General features: G+C 48.0%; 1 protein-coding gene across 2 annotated transcripts; it reads right to left on the bottom strand.

The window, feature by feature from the left end:
* Positions 1-36: 36 nt before the first annotated feature.
* Positions 37-11,128, bottom strand: LOC135535096 (telomeric repeat-binding factor 1-like). Of its 2 annotated transcripts, none has more exons than XM_064961820.1 (8): positions 10,926-11,128; positions 10,745-10,840; positions 10,470-10,597; positions 9,233-9,319; positions 8,596-8,745; positions 6,405-6,505; positions 6,030-6,056; positions 37-286 (listed from the first exon to the last, which is right to left on the bottom strand). In XM_064961820.1, exons 1-8 carry the CDS (start codon positions 11,107-11,109, stop codon positions 142-144), a joined length of 918 nt encoding a protein of 305 aa, XP_064817892.1. In that variant the 5' UTR covers positions 11,110-11,128; the 3' UTR covers positions 37-141. The 2 variants fall into 2 exon arrangements, with proteins under 2 accessions (XP_064817892.1, XP_064817893.1); XM_064961821.1 differs by lacking the exon at positions 37-286 and adding an exon at positions 5,265-5,295.
* Between the last annotated feature and the right edge of the window lie 5,436 nt (positions 11,129-16,564).

Below are 16,564 nucleotides of genomic sequence, written 5' to 3'. Positions count from 1 at the left end.
AGAGAGAGAGAGAGACAGAGAACTTTACATGGACAACATTGTAGCTAGTTATTCTACTTGGCATTATAACCATGTTCTTTCTCAAGAGCAATAGGAGAATTACTGTGACAGAACAAAGAGCATTAAAAACCACCCAAGATCTTAAATACACTGTACGTCCTGGCAGAGAGACAGAGAGTGGAAGACCATACCCCCTTTTCTCATAACAGTGAGTGCAGGCTTCTTGCCAGACTCTGGTTTCCACGGATGAATATTCCTTGTTGACAGCAGCTTCTTCTTCTTGGGTCTGAGGAGAAATGCAATATATCATTAGACAATGATGCTTCCTAAATGATGCTTCCTAAATGATGTTTCCTAAATGATGTTTCCTAAATGATGCTTCCTAAATGATGTTTCCTAAATGATGTTTCCTAAATGATGTTTCCTAAATGATGTTTCCTAGCCAGCTCCTTTTTGACCAGGCCCCCACAGCCAGCTCCTTTTTGACCAAGGCCCCCACAGCCAGCTCCTTTTGACCAGGCCCCCCCACAGCCAGCTCCTTTTGACCAGGCCCCCCCCACAGCCAGCTCCTTGGACCAGGCCCCCACAGCCAGCTCCTTTTGACCAGGCCCCACAGCCAGCTCCTTGGAACCCGTGCCCCCACAGCCAGCTCCTTTAGACCAGGCCCCCACAGCCAGCTCCTTTAGACCAGGCCCCCACAGCCAGCTCCTTTTGACAGGGCCCCCACAGCCAGCTCCCTTTAGACCAGGCCCCCACAGCCAGCTCCTTTAGACCAGGCCCCCACAGCCAGCTCCTTTTTGACCCGAGCCCCCCCCACAGCCAGCTCCTTTTTGACCAGGGCCCCACAGCCAGCTCCTTTTGACCAGGCCCCACAGCCAGCTCCTTTTGACCAGGCCCCCCACAGCCAGCTCCTTTTGACCAAGGCCCCCCCCACAGCCAGCTCCTTTTGACCAGGCCCCCACAGCCAGCTCCTTTGACCAGGCCCCCACAGCCAGCCCCTTTTGACCAGGCCCCCACAGCCAGCTCCTTTTGAACAAGGCCCCCCCACAGCCAGCTCCTTTTGACCAAGGCCCCACAGCCAGCTCCTTTTGACCAAGGCCCCACAGCCAGCTCCTTGACCAAGGCCCCACAGCCAGCCCTTTTGACCAGGCCCCCACAGCCAGCCCTTTGACCAGGCCCCCACAGCCAGCCCTTGACCAGGCCCCCACAGCCAGCCCTTTGACCAGGCCCCCACAGCCAGCTCCTTTTGACCGGGCCCCACAGCCAGCTCCTTTTTGACCGGGCCCCACAACCAGCCCTTTTTGACCGGGCCCCCCACAGCCAGCTCCTTTTGACCAGGCCCCCACAGCCAGCTCCTTTTTGAACAAGGCCCCACAGCCAGCTCCTTTTGACCAGGCCCCCACAGCCAGCTCCTTTTGACCAGGCCCCCACAGCCAGCTCCTTTGACCAGGCCCCACAGCCAGCTCCTTTGACCAGGCCCCCACAGCCAGCTCCTTTTGACCAGGCCCCCACAGCCAGCTCCTTGACCAGGCCCCCCACAGCCAGCTCCTTTTGACCAGGCCCCCCCACAGCCAGCTCCTTTTGACCAGGCCCCCCACAGCCAGCTCCTTTGACCAGGCCCCACAGCCAGCTCCTTGACCAAGGCCCCCACAGCCAGCTCCTTGGACCAAGGCCCCCACAGCCAGCTCCTTTTGACCAGGCCCCCACAGCCAGCTCCTTTTGACCAAGGCCCCACAACCAGCTCCTTTTGACCAGGCCCCCACAGCCACCTCCTTTTGACCAGGCCCCCCCCACAGCCAGCTCCTTTGACCAGGCCCCACAGCCAGCTCCTTTTGACCAGGCCCCCCCACAGCCAGCTCCTTTTTGACCAGGCCCCACAGCCAGCTCCTTTTGACCAGGCCCCCACAGCCAGCTCCTTTTGGACCAGGCCCCCACAGCCAGCTGCTTTTGACCAGGCCCCACAGCCAGCTCCTTTTGACCAGGCCCCACAGCCAGCTCCTTTTGACCAGGCCCCACAGCCAGCTCCTTTTGACCAGGCCCCACAGCCAGCTCCTTTTGACCAGGCCCCACAGCCAGCTCCTTTGACCAGGCCCCACAGCCAGCTCCTTTTGACCAGGCCCCACAGCCAGCTCCTTTGACCAGGCCCCCACAGCCAGCTCCTTTTGACCAGGCCCCCCACAGCCAGCTCCTTGACCAGGCCCCCACAGCCAGCTCCTTTGAACAAGGCCCCACAGCCAGCTCCTTTTGACCAGGCCCCACAGCCAGCTCCTTTGACCAGGCCCCCACAGCCATCTCCTTTTGACCAAGGCCCCCACAGCCAGCTGCTTTTGACCAAGGCCCCCACAGCCAGCTCCTTTTGACCAAGGCCCCCCCACAGCCAGCTCCTTTTGACCAGGCCCCCACAGCCAGCTCCTTTTGAACAAGGCCCCACAGCCAGCTCCTTTTGACCAGGCCCCCCCCACAGCCAGCTCCTTTTGAACAAGGCCCCACAGCCAGCTCCTTTTGACCAGGCCCCCACAGCCAGCTCCTTTAGACCAGGCCCCCACAGCCAGCTCCTTTAGACCAGGCCCCCACAGCCATCTCCTTTTGACCAGGCCCCCACAGCCATCTCCTTTTTGACCAGGCCCCCACAGCCAGCTCCTTTTGACCAGGCCCCCACAGCCAGCTCCTTTTGACCAGGCCCCCCCACAGCCAGCTCCTTTTGACCAGGCCCCCACAGCCAGCTCCTTTTGAACAAGGCCCCACAGCCAGCTCCTTTTGACCAGGCCCCCACAGCCAGCTCCTTGAACAAGGCCCCACAGCCAGCTCCTTTTGACCAGGCCCCCACAGCCAGCTCCTTTAGACCAGGCCCCCACAGCCAGCTCCTTTAGACCAGGCCCCCACAGCCATCTCCTTTTGACCAGGCCCCACAGCCATCTCCTTTTGACCAAGGCCCCCACAGCCAGCTCCTTTTGACCAGGCCCCTTCAGACCATGCGTACAGTTTCTTGTGCGTACACACTTCCTGGCATTTAAGAGGCAACAGTAGCCTTTAAAATAACTAAAATAGCCAAATTATAGCCAAATATAACAAGATACAATTTAATTTGCTGTTAGTGAGAAGAGTGAAAAATAGATGTATCTTTGCATTGTAAAATAATTAGGGAAAAAAAAAGCATTGATTTTCTATGATTTATGATTATCTATGATTTATTTATAGTTTCCATGACCACTGCAGAATTAATTAATTTGCTGACTGGATGGTTTCCCACTGGTGAAAATAGCCTACAGACCAAGAACGATGGATAAGCTTACCATTCGTCCCATCTCTCTTAAAAAACAGACCCACCTCACAGTAGTAAATAGAGAAGCTATTTCAAGCAGCCTCATTTTGCTCTATAGATCCAAAGCCCAGTTTCAATGGTAGAACAGACAGGCGGGTCACCTTTTCCATTGACGTGTGTTTTGTCGAGGTCTGAATAACTGTATAGACCACACATTTCATTTAGAAACATAATACATGTATCATAAACATGTCATCTTTTCTGGCCATGAGGAGTTCATATTCACCAAGTAGCCTTCCAACAAATTAGCATAAGCATCTCGTTAAATTGGGCCGATTAGATAGGTTAATATACATTTGAAGTGTTTGTTCCATACAGAGGACAGGGTGCGTGGTTTATAAACATACAGTAGAATTTAACATTGTGTTCAAGTAGACAATATTTCTGAATTTTGTGGGCAGGGCCGCATATTTAGGGGTCGGGACAAAGTCAAAAACACCAAACATTACTGAAAAAAAAACAAAAAAAAAAAAACGATCCACAACAAATTTGCATTTGTTTGTGTCTTTCAGAAAACAACAACAACAAATGTCACTGTAAAAGGAAACGTTCTGGCAACACCTCCAAGGAGACATTTGAGTTTGAAATTATTTCCGTTAGATTAGTATCTTGGCCTACTGCCAATACCTCCAAAGTATACAGCAAATAGGAACGTTATTGTCACCATAAAAAACAAGGTGACTGATGGGTGTTTTCAGACAGAGTTATGATGCTCGGTCACGGGCGCCGTTCTCTGACAGGTCTGATTTACAAACAGGAAGCACGAGTATGTATGGTGTGCGTCAACTTAATAAATCATTGTGCGTGTGTGTAGTCTTCTCAGAAAGAACAGTTATAAACGACGCCCCCCTCCTGGGAAGAAGACATTGACCGACTATAGCAAGGTCATAATCCCCCATAATCCTCTGGTCAAAACTAACGTGGTTTGACTTGAGGATGGGTGAGCACAACTTTAGACCAACGCCCCATGGGCCGGGCCCCAAGACAGGAACTTACATTTCTACCACTTGACCTTTTTCACATTTTGTTACCTAACAGCCTTATTCTAAAATGTATTAAATTTGTTCCCCCCCCCCCTCATCAATCTACACACAATAGCCCATAATGACATCAATAGAAAACCTCAAAATGACAAAGCAAAAAACAGGTTTAATGTCTTAAATATATTTTTTAAAAGGCATTCAGACCCTTTACTCAGCTACAAGCTTGGCACACCTGTATTTGGGGAGTTTCTCCCATTCTTCTCTGCAGACCCTCTCAAGTTCTGTCAGGTTGAATGGGGAGCGTCGCTGCACAGCTATTTTCAGGTCTCTTCAGAGATGTTCGATCGGGTTCAAGTCCGGGCTCTGGCTGGGCCACTCGAGGACATTCAGAGACTTGTCCCGAAGCCACTCCTGTCTTGTCTTGGCTCTGTACTTAGGGTCGTTGTCCTGTTGGAAGGTGAACCTTTGCCCCAGTCTGAGGTCCTGAGCGCTCTGGAGCAGGTTTTCATCAAGGATCGCTCTGTACTGTGCTCCGTTCATCTTCCCCTCGATCCGAACTAGTCTCCCAGTCCCTGCCGCTGAAAAACATCCCCACAGCATGATGCTGCCACCACCATGCTTCACCGTAGGGATGGTGCCAGGTTTCCTCCAGACGTGATGCTTGGCATTCAGACCAAAGAGTTCAATATTGGTTTCATCATACCAGAGAATCTTTAGATGCCTCCAAGCATGCTGTGATGTGCCTTTTACCGAGGAGTCCGTCTTGCCACTCTACCATAAAGGCCTGATTTGGTGAAGTGCTGCAGACACAGTTGTCCTTCTGGAAGGTTCTCCCACTCAGAAGAACTCTAGAACTCTGTCAGAATGACCATCGGGATCGTCTCCCTGACCAAGGCTCTTCTTCCTCGGTTGATCAGGGCGGCCGGCCGCTCTAGGAAGAGCTGGTGGTGCCAACGGGTCTTAACACGCATTTACCTAAGTTTTTAAAACCTAATAAAAAAAACAACAACATTTTTATCTTTGTCATTAAGGTGTGTATAGATTGACGAGGGAAAACAATTAACTGAAATCAATTTTAGAATAAGGCTGTAACGTAATTGTTTGGGGTCTGAAGACATACAGAATATACTGTATACATTCACAGCAGTTTCATGTTTCAGAACCTTCCCTTCTCCATGAGCTGAAACATGTCTTTATTTTACAAGGTTATCCCAACGGTCCGTCATTCATTCTTTATTTCTTTTTTAAATTTGTTTAATTTTACCCCTTTTTCTCCCCAATTTCATGGTATCCAATTGTTTCGTAGCTACTACAAAAAAAAAGTCATGCGTCCTCCGATACACAACCCAACCAAGCCACACTGCTTCTGAACACAGCGCGCATCCAACCCGGAAGCCAGCCGCACCAATGTGTCGGAGGAAACACCGTGCACCTGGCGACCTTGGTTAGCGTGCACTGCGCCCGGCCCGCCACAGGAGTCGCTGGTGAGCGATGAGACAAGGAAGTAGTCGCTGGATCACAAGGATTTCCCTACCGGCCAAACCCTCCCTAACCCGGACGACGCTGGGCCAATAGTGAGCCGCCCCACGGACCTCCCGTTCGCGGCCGGTTACGACAGAGCCTGGGCACGAACCCAGAGTGTCTGGTGGCACAGCTGGCGCTGTAGTAAAGCGCCCTTAACCATTGCGCCCCCTCATTCATTCAAAGTAACGACAAACACTCACCTCATAAGAACACTGGTCTCCTGATTCCTGGTAGGAAATAAACAGCATACTTTACTTTCACCTCAAAGATCATTTCTGAACTGAACATATGACAGTTGGAGGATGTTCCCCCATAACGCGTCGGTTGAGCATCTTCATTTGAATTCACGCTCGTAGTCGACAAGACTGAATTCCACTTATTATTACTACACAATTACGATGAAGACAATACAAAAAAATAAATAAATACTACATTCAATTCAGTAAAATCAAATAATTAGAAGTCTAATCAAATCATTTTGATTATGTATGCAGGGTTAATTAAAAACAATGTTTCAATAGATCTATAAATAGTGAGATTCTAGTAGATAAAAGACATATTGAACCAGTCCTTACACTTTGGAGTGTTCAGAAGATTGGCTGGTAGTATATGACGCCTCCCGAGTCTCAGAATCGTCCCCTGTCTCCTGGCCTGCCTTGACCACCTTAGTGGCTGCCTGAAAAACAGGGGGTCAAGCAGAATAAAAACACTATTAGAGGAGTTACTTCCCAAAAGGCACCCGATACCCCTAAGTAAGTATGTACACCTTGTACGAGCCAGAAGAACGCATAGGACAGGAGGCGGCAGGGTAGCCTAGTGGTTAGAGTGTAGAGGTGGCAGGTTAGCCTAGTGGTTAGAGTGTAGAGGTGGCAGGTTAGCCTAGTGGTTAGAGTGTAGAGGTGGCAGGTTAGCCTAGTGGTTAGAGTGTAGAGGTGGCAGGTTAGCCTAGTGGTTAGAGTGTAGAGGTGGCAGGTTAGCCTAGTGGTTAGAGTGTAGAAGTGGCAGGTTAGCCTAGTGGTTAGAGTGTAGAAGTGGCAGGTTAGCCTAGTGGTTAGAGTGTAGAAGTGGCAGGTTAGCCTAGTGGTTAGAGTGTAGAAGTGGCAGGTTAGCCTAGTGGTTAGAGTGTAGAAGTGGCAGGTTAGCCTAGTGGTTAGAGTGTAGAAGTGGCAGGTTAGCCTAGTGGTTAGAGTGTAGAAGTGGCAGGTTAGCCTAGTGGTTAGAGTGTAGAAGTGGCAGGTTAGCCTAGTGGTTAGAGTGTAGAAGTGGCAGGTTAGCCTAGTGGTTAGAGTGTAGAAGTGGCAGGTTGGCCTAGTGGTTAGAGTGTAGAAGTGGCAGGTTGGCCTAGTGGTTAGAGTGTAGAAGTGGCAGGTTAGCCTAGTGGTTAGAGTGTAGAAGTGGCAGGTTAGCCTAGTGGTTAGAGTGTGGAAGTGGCAGGTTAGCCTAGTGGTTAGAGTGTAGAGGTGGCAGGGTAGCCTAGTGGTTAGAGTGTAGAGGTGGCAGGGTAGCCTAGTGGTTAGAGTGTAGAGGTGGTAGGGTAGCCTAGTGGTTAGAGTGTAGAGGTGGTAGGTAGCCTAGTGGTTAGAGTGTAGAGGTGGCAGGGTAGCCTAGTGGTTAGAGTGTAGAGGTGGCAGGTAGCCTAGTGGTTAGAGTGTAGAGGTGGCAGGTAGCCTAGTGGTTAGAGTGTGGAAGTGGCAGGTTAGCCTAGTGGTTAGAGTGTAGAGGTGGCAGGTTAGCCTAGTGGTTAGAGTGTTGAGGTGGCAGGTAGCCTAGTGGTTAGAGTGTAGAGGTGGCAGGGTAGCCTAGTGGTTAGAGTGTAGAGGTGGTAGGGTAGCCTAGTGGTTAGAGTGTAGAGGTGGTAGGTAGCCTAGTGGTTAGAGTGTAGAGGTGGCAGGGTAGCCTAGTGGTTAGAGTGTAGAGGTGGCAGGTAGCCTAGTGGTTAGAGTGTAGAGGTGGCAGGTAGCCTAGTGGTTAGAGTGTAGAGGCGGCAGGGTAGCCTAGTGGTTAGAGCATTGGACTAGTAACCGGAAGGTTGCAAGTTCGAATCCCCGAGCTGACGAGGTTCAAATCTGTCATCCTACCCCTGAACAGGCAGTTAACCCACTGTTCATAGGCAGTCATTGAAAATAAGAATTTGTTCTTAACTGACTTGCCTAGTAAATAAAGGTAAAATTAATTCCCTGCTTCTGTAGTTGATGCACCAGTACACACACCCCACCCCTCAATCCCTTATTGATGTCACCTGTTACACCCACTTCAAAAATCAGTGAAGATTGGGGGGGAAGAAGACAGGTTAAATAAGGATTTTTAAGAAATGGATAGTGTTAACTACCAGTCAAACATTTTAGACACACCTACTCATTCAAGTTTTTTTTTTTTTTTTTTTTTACTATTTTCGACATTGTAGAATAATAGTGAAGACATTAAAACTATGAAATAACACACATGGAATCATGTAGTAACCAGAATAAAATGTAAAATAACCACCCTTTACCTTGATGACAGCTTTCATAGTTGTACCACTGTCTTCGATATTATTCAACCAAATTCTTTTGGTTTGCGTCGTTAGCATATTTAGCTAGCAGCCTCCATGTAAAAAAAAATCACTATTACTTGTGCTCATTATGTTAGCATTCTAATAAATCGAAGACCAACAGGCTTTTGTTTTGGCGCTTGTGTTTCTAAACCGGTAAATCCCCAAAAATCCAGGAGTGAGAGTATGAAAATCTAGATAAGTGCCCAACTCTAGTCACTGGTTCAGATCCCTACCTGGAGCAGGAAGTCCGATGGGTGATTCTCCAGGAAGCGATCCAGGAAGGTCTGTATGTTCTCCAGCAGACGGTTCCAGCCGAAGGTGAGCAGGAAGGGGTGATACGTGTCCCTCTTACTGACGATCAACGACAGCTTGATTCCCAAGTTCTGGAAACGAAGGGAGGGAAATATAGCCTGAGTGCCACTCTGTTGGTGCGATCACTACAACTACCTGTCACTCATTGTCATTTCAAATGGCTTGACAATGACATCAATGGAGATGGCACGAGCACACACAGACCCGGGACCACTCATACACATACATACATACATACATATATACACATACATACATATATACACATACATACATACATATATATATATATACACACATACATACATATATATATACACACATACATACATATACACATATACATATATACACATACATACATACATACATACATATATACACACACACATATACATATACACATATACATATATACACATACATACACATACATACATATACACACATACATACACACATATATATATTAATTCATTATTTCACGGAAATCTGTAAACACTGGACAGGTACTTTAAAAGTCCCCAGTCATATATGTGCTGCGGAGGCATTGCTTACCTGTGGGATTTCACACTCCTCCTCGAGCCATTTGAGAGCTGATGAAGCCATGACGCTGTTCCCTTTCTCCAGACACACAGCAACACTCTGGAAGAGAAGACCAGTGAGTCAAAACGCACAGCAAGAGAAGACCAGTGAGTCAAAACGCACAGCAAGAGAAGACCAGTGAGTCAAAACGCACAGCAAGAGAAGACCAGTGAGTCAAAACGCACAGCAAGAGAAGACCAGTGAGTCAAAACGCACGGCAAGAGAAGACCAGTGAGTCAAAACGCACGGCAAGAGAAGACCAGTGAGTCAAAACGCACGGCAAGAGAAGACCAGTGAGTCAAAACGCACAGCAAGAGAAGACCAGTGAGTCAAAACGCACAGCAAGAGAAGACCAGTGAGTCAAAACGCACAGCAAGAGAAGACCAGTGAGTCAAAACACACAGCAAGAGAAGACCAGTGAGTCAAAACACACAGCAAGAGAAGACCAGTGAGTCAAAACACACAGCAAGAGAAGACCAGTGAGTCAAAACACACAGCAAGAGAAGACCAGTGAGTCAAAACACACAGCAACACTCTGGAATAGAAGACCAGTGAGTCAAAAAACACAGCAACATTCTGGAAGAGAAGACCAGTGAGTCAAAACACACAGCAACACTCTGGAAGAGAAGACCAGTGAGTCAAAACACACAGCAACACTCTGGAAGAGAAGACCAGTGAATTAAGCACAACTCATCAGTGCTATAAACAGAATTCAAGACAATACCTAGAAATCCATGCCTGGTTTCACAGCTTGTATGTGCTGTATTCCTCTCAGAATAAGAGTGCCGATCAAGGATTAGGTTTTGTTCAGAATAAGAGTGCGGAAGTCAATTATATAGTTAGATTAAGACACCGTGGACTGGTACAAGATATGGGACGGAAAACGTACCTCAATGCAGGGATGGGACATGCCACTGTACTCCAAATGTTACATTTATCCACACTGCTCCAGATAATATTTAAATACGGTTGTCCTGGAAACCTGCCCTCTTCATCCTCATGCTAGGTAGCATGTAACATTTTTCATTGGAATTTACAAAAGACAAAACTGACCCCCCCCTCCAAAAAACAACAAATCCCCTCCTGACTTTTGATGAGTCTCCTGGTCTGGTTAGTGTGTGACTTATAATAATAATGAATTGTTACATGTAGATAGACAGTATACACAGTAGGAATGTAGAGCACAGAAACCAACACATTAAATCATCACCTGAACATAGAGTAGATTGGTGATGTGCTGGAACAGAGTGACATCCGCCACAGTCTCTTCTTGAGACGCCCAGACACCGACAGCCGACATCAGAGGCGACAACCGCTCGTCTCTGTCGAAGGACACGTCTATAACAAACAACGACATATTATTATTATACTAGTTAATAAAGCTATCGAGACATCTAAACTTAAAGATCAGTACTGATTGATACCTGCAATGCAAACAAACGAAAGGCAACAAAACGAAACTAAAATATAGCTGGGTTAACTTACCTAAATGTTTCCCGTGCATTATCCGTGCGAGGAAGCCACATATCTGCCTTTTCTGTCTCTGTTCGGTGTTTAAACGAGGGGTACCATCAATGATCGCTAAAACAGAATGATACAGACCCGTTACAGCTAGTAACTACATTAGTCCATATAAACTAAATTAACCTCAACCAGCAAAACTTACTTTCCAGCGTCGAAATCGTTCGGTTGAATTCTTCAAATTTGCCCTCTTTGAAGAATTGACACAAACTAACAAAACTGAAGTCAATCATCCATTTTTTAACAACAGTTGTCACATCGGAAAAGCATACATTTTCATCTGTAGTGCTTGTAATTGTCAATGTTCTGTTATTTGGATCAGCCTCCATCGCTAATGTTTTTCAAACTGTTAACTATAACAGGAAATAAACACTTTTTTTCTTATTGATTCAAAATGTGCGCGTCCATCAGGTGATGGGACGATCTGTTGAACACAGCTCCCCCTAGCGCCTCGGAGTGGCTAACACAAGCTACACTTTTATTTATTAATTTGATTTAACCTTTATTTGATCAGGGAGTCATACAAATTTGAGTAGGCACGTTGTAATGGTTTTATTTTGGTCAATATGTTTTCTATTTGAATTTATTTAGCATATGTCTAGAATTCTTAAGCGAACGTTGGGTTGTGATAAGTGATTAACATTTACATTACATTTAAGTCATTTAGCAGACGCTCTTATCCAGAGCGACTTACAAATTGGTGAATTCACCTTCTGACATCCAGTGGAACAGCCACTTTACAATAGTGCATCTAAATCATTAAGGGGGGGGGGGGATGGTGAGAAGGATTACTTATCCTATCCTAGGTATTCCTTGAAGAGGTGGGGTTTCAGGTGTCTCCGGAAGGTGGTGATTGACTCCGCTGTCCTGGCGTCGTGAGGGAGTTTGTTCCACCATTGGGGGGCCAGAGCAGCGAACAGTTTTGACTGGGCTGAGCGGGAACTGTACTTCCTCAATGGTAGGGAGGCGAGCAGGCCAGAGGTGGATGAACGCAGTGCCCTTGCTTGGGTGTAGGGCCTGATCAGAGCCTGGAGGTACTGCGGTGCCGTTCCCCTCACAGCTCCGTAGGCAAGCACCATGGTCTTGTAGCGGATGCGAGCTTCAACTGGAAGCCAGTGGAGAGAGCGGAGGAGCGGGGTGACGTGAGAGAACTTGGGAAGGTTGAACACCAGACGGGCTGCGGCGTTCTGGATGAGTTGTAGGGGCTTAATGGCACAGGCAGGGAGCCCAGCCAACAGCGAGTTGCAGTAATCCAGACGGGAGATGACAAGTGCCTGGATTAGGACCTGCGCTGCTTCCTGTGTGAGGCAGGGTCGTACTCTGCGGATGTTGTAGAGCATGAACCTACAGGAGCGGGCCACCGCCATGATGTTGGTTGAGAACGACAGGGTGTTGTCCAGGATCACGCCAAGGTTCTTAGCGCTCTGGGAGGAGGACACAATGGAGTTGTCAACCGTGATGGCGAGATCATGGAACGGGCAGTCCTTCCCCGGGAGGAAGAGCAGCTCCGTCTTGCCGAGGTTCAGCTTGAGGTGGTGATCCGTCATCCACACTGATATGTCTGCCAGACATGCAGAGATGCGATTCGCCACCTGGTCATCAGAAGGGGGAAAGGAGAAGATTAATTGTGTGTCGTCTGCATAGCAATGATAGGAGAGACCATGTGAGGTTATGACAGAGCCAAGTGACTTGGTGTATAGCGAGAATAGGAGAGGGCCTAGAACAGAGCCCTGGGGACACCAGTGGTGAGAGCGCGTGGCGAGGAGACAGATTCTCGCCACGCCACCTGGTAGGAGCGACCTGTCAGGTAGGACGCAATCCAAGCGTGGGCCGCGCCGGAGATGCCCAACTCGGAGAGGGTGGAGAGGAGGATCTGATGGTTCACAGTATCGAAGGCAGCCGATAGGTCTAGAAGGATGAGAGCAGAGGAGAGAGAGTTAGCTTTAGCAGTGCGGAGCGCCTCCGTGATGCAGAGAAGAGCAGTCTCAGTTGAATGACTAGTCTTGAAACCTGACTGATTTGGATCAAGAAGGTCATTCTGAGAGAGATAGTGGGAGAGCTGGCCAAGGACGGCACGTTCAAGAGTTTTGGAGAGAAAAGAAAGAAGGGATACTGGTCTGTAGTTGTTGACATCGGAGGGATCGAGTGTAGGTTTTTTCAGAAGGGGTGCAACTCTCGCTCTCTTGAAGACGGAAGGGACGTAGCCAGCGGTCAGGGATGAGTTGATGAGCGAGGTGAGGTAAGGGAGAAGGTCCCCGGAAATGGTCTGGAGGAGAGAGGAGGGGATAGGGTCGAGCGGGCAGGTTGTTGGGCGGCCGGCCGTCACAAGAAGCGAGATTTCATCTGGAGAGAGAGGGGAGAAAGAGGTCAGAGCACAGGGTAGGGCAGTGTGAGCAGAACCAGCGGTGTCGTTTGACTTAGCAAACGAGGATCGGATGTCGTCGACCTTCTTCTCAAAATGGTTGACGAAGTCATCTGCAGAGAGGAGGAGGGGGGGGGGGGGGGAGGATTCAGGAGGGAGGAGAAGGTGGCAAAGAGCTTCCTAGGGTTAGAGGCAGATGCTTGGAATTTAGAGTGGTAGAAAGTGGCTTTAGCAGCAGAGACAGAGGAGGAAAATGTAGAGAGGAGGGAGTGAAAGGATGCCAGGTCCGCAGGGAGGCGAGTTTTCCTCCATTTCCGCTCGGCTGCCCGGAGCTCTGTTCTGTGAGCTCGCAATGAGTCATCGAGCCACGGAGCGGGAGGGGAGGACCGAGCCGGCCTGGAGGATAGGGGACATAGAGAGTCAAAGGATGCAGAAAGGGAAGAGAGGAGGGTTACCCTCTATATATTAATAAATATATAGAGGGTTACCCCTCGCTGCCGGTAGGCTGCCGGTAGCCTCGGTCTACAGCTACACCATACCTTTATGGGGAAAATCCGGTCATGAGCTCTGCACCAGGCGATAATTAGGCCACCTGTAGACAAATGTCGGGGAAACGGAATGCCCTGTTAGAGTAAAAGAGTTGACAAAAAGAGTTGACCTGCCTGTCCATCTGCAAATCAGTGGGTCAAAAGCACCTGAAATACGCAATAAAACTCAAACGTTATCAAAAAATAAAACAGCTGATTAAAAAACACACAATTAAAAACACATATGTACATATTTTTAGGAGCTCTCTGCTTCGGCTGCTACAACTAGGGTGCCATGACAACTAGCTAAGTACGTAAAGTAAACAAACTATGGATAATGTCACTATTCAAAGAAGTGCCATATCATCTCTGAGAGGCGAATGTTTTGTTACTATGGTAAAAAATATATATAGAAGAGATTTTGGAAACCCAATGTGAAATGTCTGGAAAACAATGACATGCTAAATATTTTATTAAACTAGGCAAATAAGTGAAGAACAAATTCTTATTTACAATGATGACCGGCCAAACCCAGACAACACTGGTACAGCTGGAATTGAACCAGGGTATCTGTAGTGACACCTCTAGCATTGAGATGTAGTGTCTTAGACCACTGAACCAGGGTGTCTGTAGTGACACCTCTAGCATTGAGATGTAGTGTCTTAGACCACTGAACCAGGGTATCTGTAGTGACACCTCTAGCATTGAGATGTAGTGTCTTAGACCTCTGAACCAGGGTGTCTGTAGTGACACCTCTAGCATTGAGATGTAGTGCCTTAGACCTCTGAACCAGGGTATCTGTAGTGACACCTCTAGCATTGAGATGTAGTGTCTTAGACCTCTGAACCAGGGTATCTGTAGTGACACCTCTAGCATTGAGATGTAGTGTCTTAGACCTCTGAACCAGGGTATCTGTAGTGACACCTCTAGCATTGAGATGTAGTGTCTTAGACCACTGAACCAGGGTGTCTGTAGTGACACCTCTAGCATTGAGATGTAGTGTCTTAGACCACTGAACCAGGGTATCTGTAGTGACACCTCTAGCATTGAGATGTAGTGTCTTAGACCACTGAACCAGGGTATCTGTAGTGACACCTCTAGCATTGAGATGTAGTGTCTTAGACCACTGAACCAGGGTATCTGTAGTGACACCTCTAGCATTGAGATGTAGTGTCTTAGACCTCTGAACCAGGGTGTCTGTAGTGACACCTCTAGCATTGAGATGTAGTGCCTTAGACCTCTGAACCAGGGTATCTGTAGTGACACCTCTAGCATTGAGATGTAGTGTCTTAGACCTCTGAACCAGGGTATCTGTAGTGACACCTCTAGCATTGAGATGTAGTGTCTTAGACCTCTGAACCAGGGTATCTGTAGTGACACCTCTAGCACTGAGATGTAGTGTCTTAGACCTCTGAACCAGGGTATCTGTAGTGACACCTCTAGCATTGAGATGTAGTGTCTTAGACCACTGAACCAGGGTATCTGTAGTGACACCTCTAGCATTGAGATGTAGTGCCTTAGACCTCTGAACCAGGGTATCTGTAGTGACACCTCTAGCATTGAGATGTAGTGTCTTAGACCACTGAACCAGGGTGTCTGTAGTGACACCTCTAGCATTGAGATGTAGTGTCTTAGACCTCTGAACCAGGGTATCTGTAGTGACACCTCTAGCATTGAGAAGCAGTGTCTTAGACCACTGAACCAGGGTATCTGTAGTGACACCTCTAGCATTGAGATGTAGTGTCTTAGACCACTGCGCCCCTCAGGAGCCCAAATTGAAGCATGTGTGCCATTCAGAGGTTGAAAGGTCAAGACAAAATATCTTTGTGCCTTGGAACGGGGGAAAGGTAGTAGGTGCCAGGTGCACAGGTTTGAGTCAAGAACTGCAACATTGCTGTTTTTCTTCACGTTCAACAGTTTCCTGTGTGTATCGACAATGGTCCACCGCCAATAGGACACGCAGCCAACGAGACTGTGGGAAGCATTGGAGACAACATGGGCCAGCATGCCTGTGGAGCGCTTTCGAGTCCATCGCTTTCAAGTCCATTGTGTTCCTAATGTGTTGTACACTTAGTAAAAAAAACATTTCCTATAAAATATGGAATAAAATTATGCTATAAAAATAACAAAAGAGGCATACAAAAACCAGAGATGCAAAACAACTGTCTGTAACTCATCAATCAATCAATCAATCAATCAATCAATCAATCAATCAATCAATCAATCACATATATTTTTAAAGCCTTTTTTACATCAGCCGATGTCACAAAGTGCTTTACAGTAACCCAGCCTAAAACCCCCAACAGCAAGTAATGCAGAAGCACGGTGGCTAGGAAACACTCCTTAGAAAGGCAAGAACCTAGGAAGAAACCTAGAGTAGAACCAGGCTATGAGGGGTGGCCAGTCCTCTTCTGGCTGTGCCGGGTGGAGATTATAACAGAACATGGCCAAGATGTTTAAATGTTCATAGATGACCAGCAGGGTCAAATAATAATAATCACAGTAGTTGTTGAGGGTGCAGCAAGTCAGCACCTCAGGAATAAATGTCAGTTGGCTTTTCATAGCCGATCATTCAGAGTGTCTCTACCGCTCCTGCTGCCTCTAGAGAGTTGAAAACAGCAGGTCTGGGACAGGTAGCATGTCCAGTGAACAGGTCAGGATTCCATAGCCGCAGGCAGAACAGTTGAAACTGGAGCAACGGGGGAGGGGGGGGGGGGTTAGAGAGAGAGCATACTTAAATTCACACAGGACACCAGATAAGACAGGAGAATAACTCCAGATATAACAGACTGACCCTACCCCCCGACACATAAACTACTGCAGCATAAATACTGGAGGCTGAGACAGGAGGGGTCGGGAGACACTGTGGCCCCGTCCGACGATACCCCCGGACAG

This window comes from Oncorhynchus masou, unplaced genomic scaffold (genome assembly GCF_036934945.1).
Source record: "Oncorhynchus masou masou isolate Uvic2021 unplaced genomic scaffold, UVic_Omas_1.1 unplaced_scaffold_4430, whole genome shotgun sequence".
NCBI classification, from domain to species: domain Eukaryota; kingdom Metazoa; phylum Chordata; class Actinopteri; order Salmoniformes; family Salmonidae; genus Oncorhynchus; species Oncorhynchus masou.
This window is presented reverse-complemented; position numbering and strand designations above follow the sequence as displayed.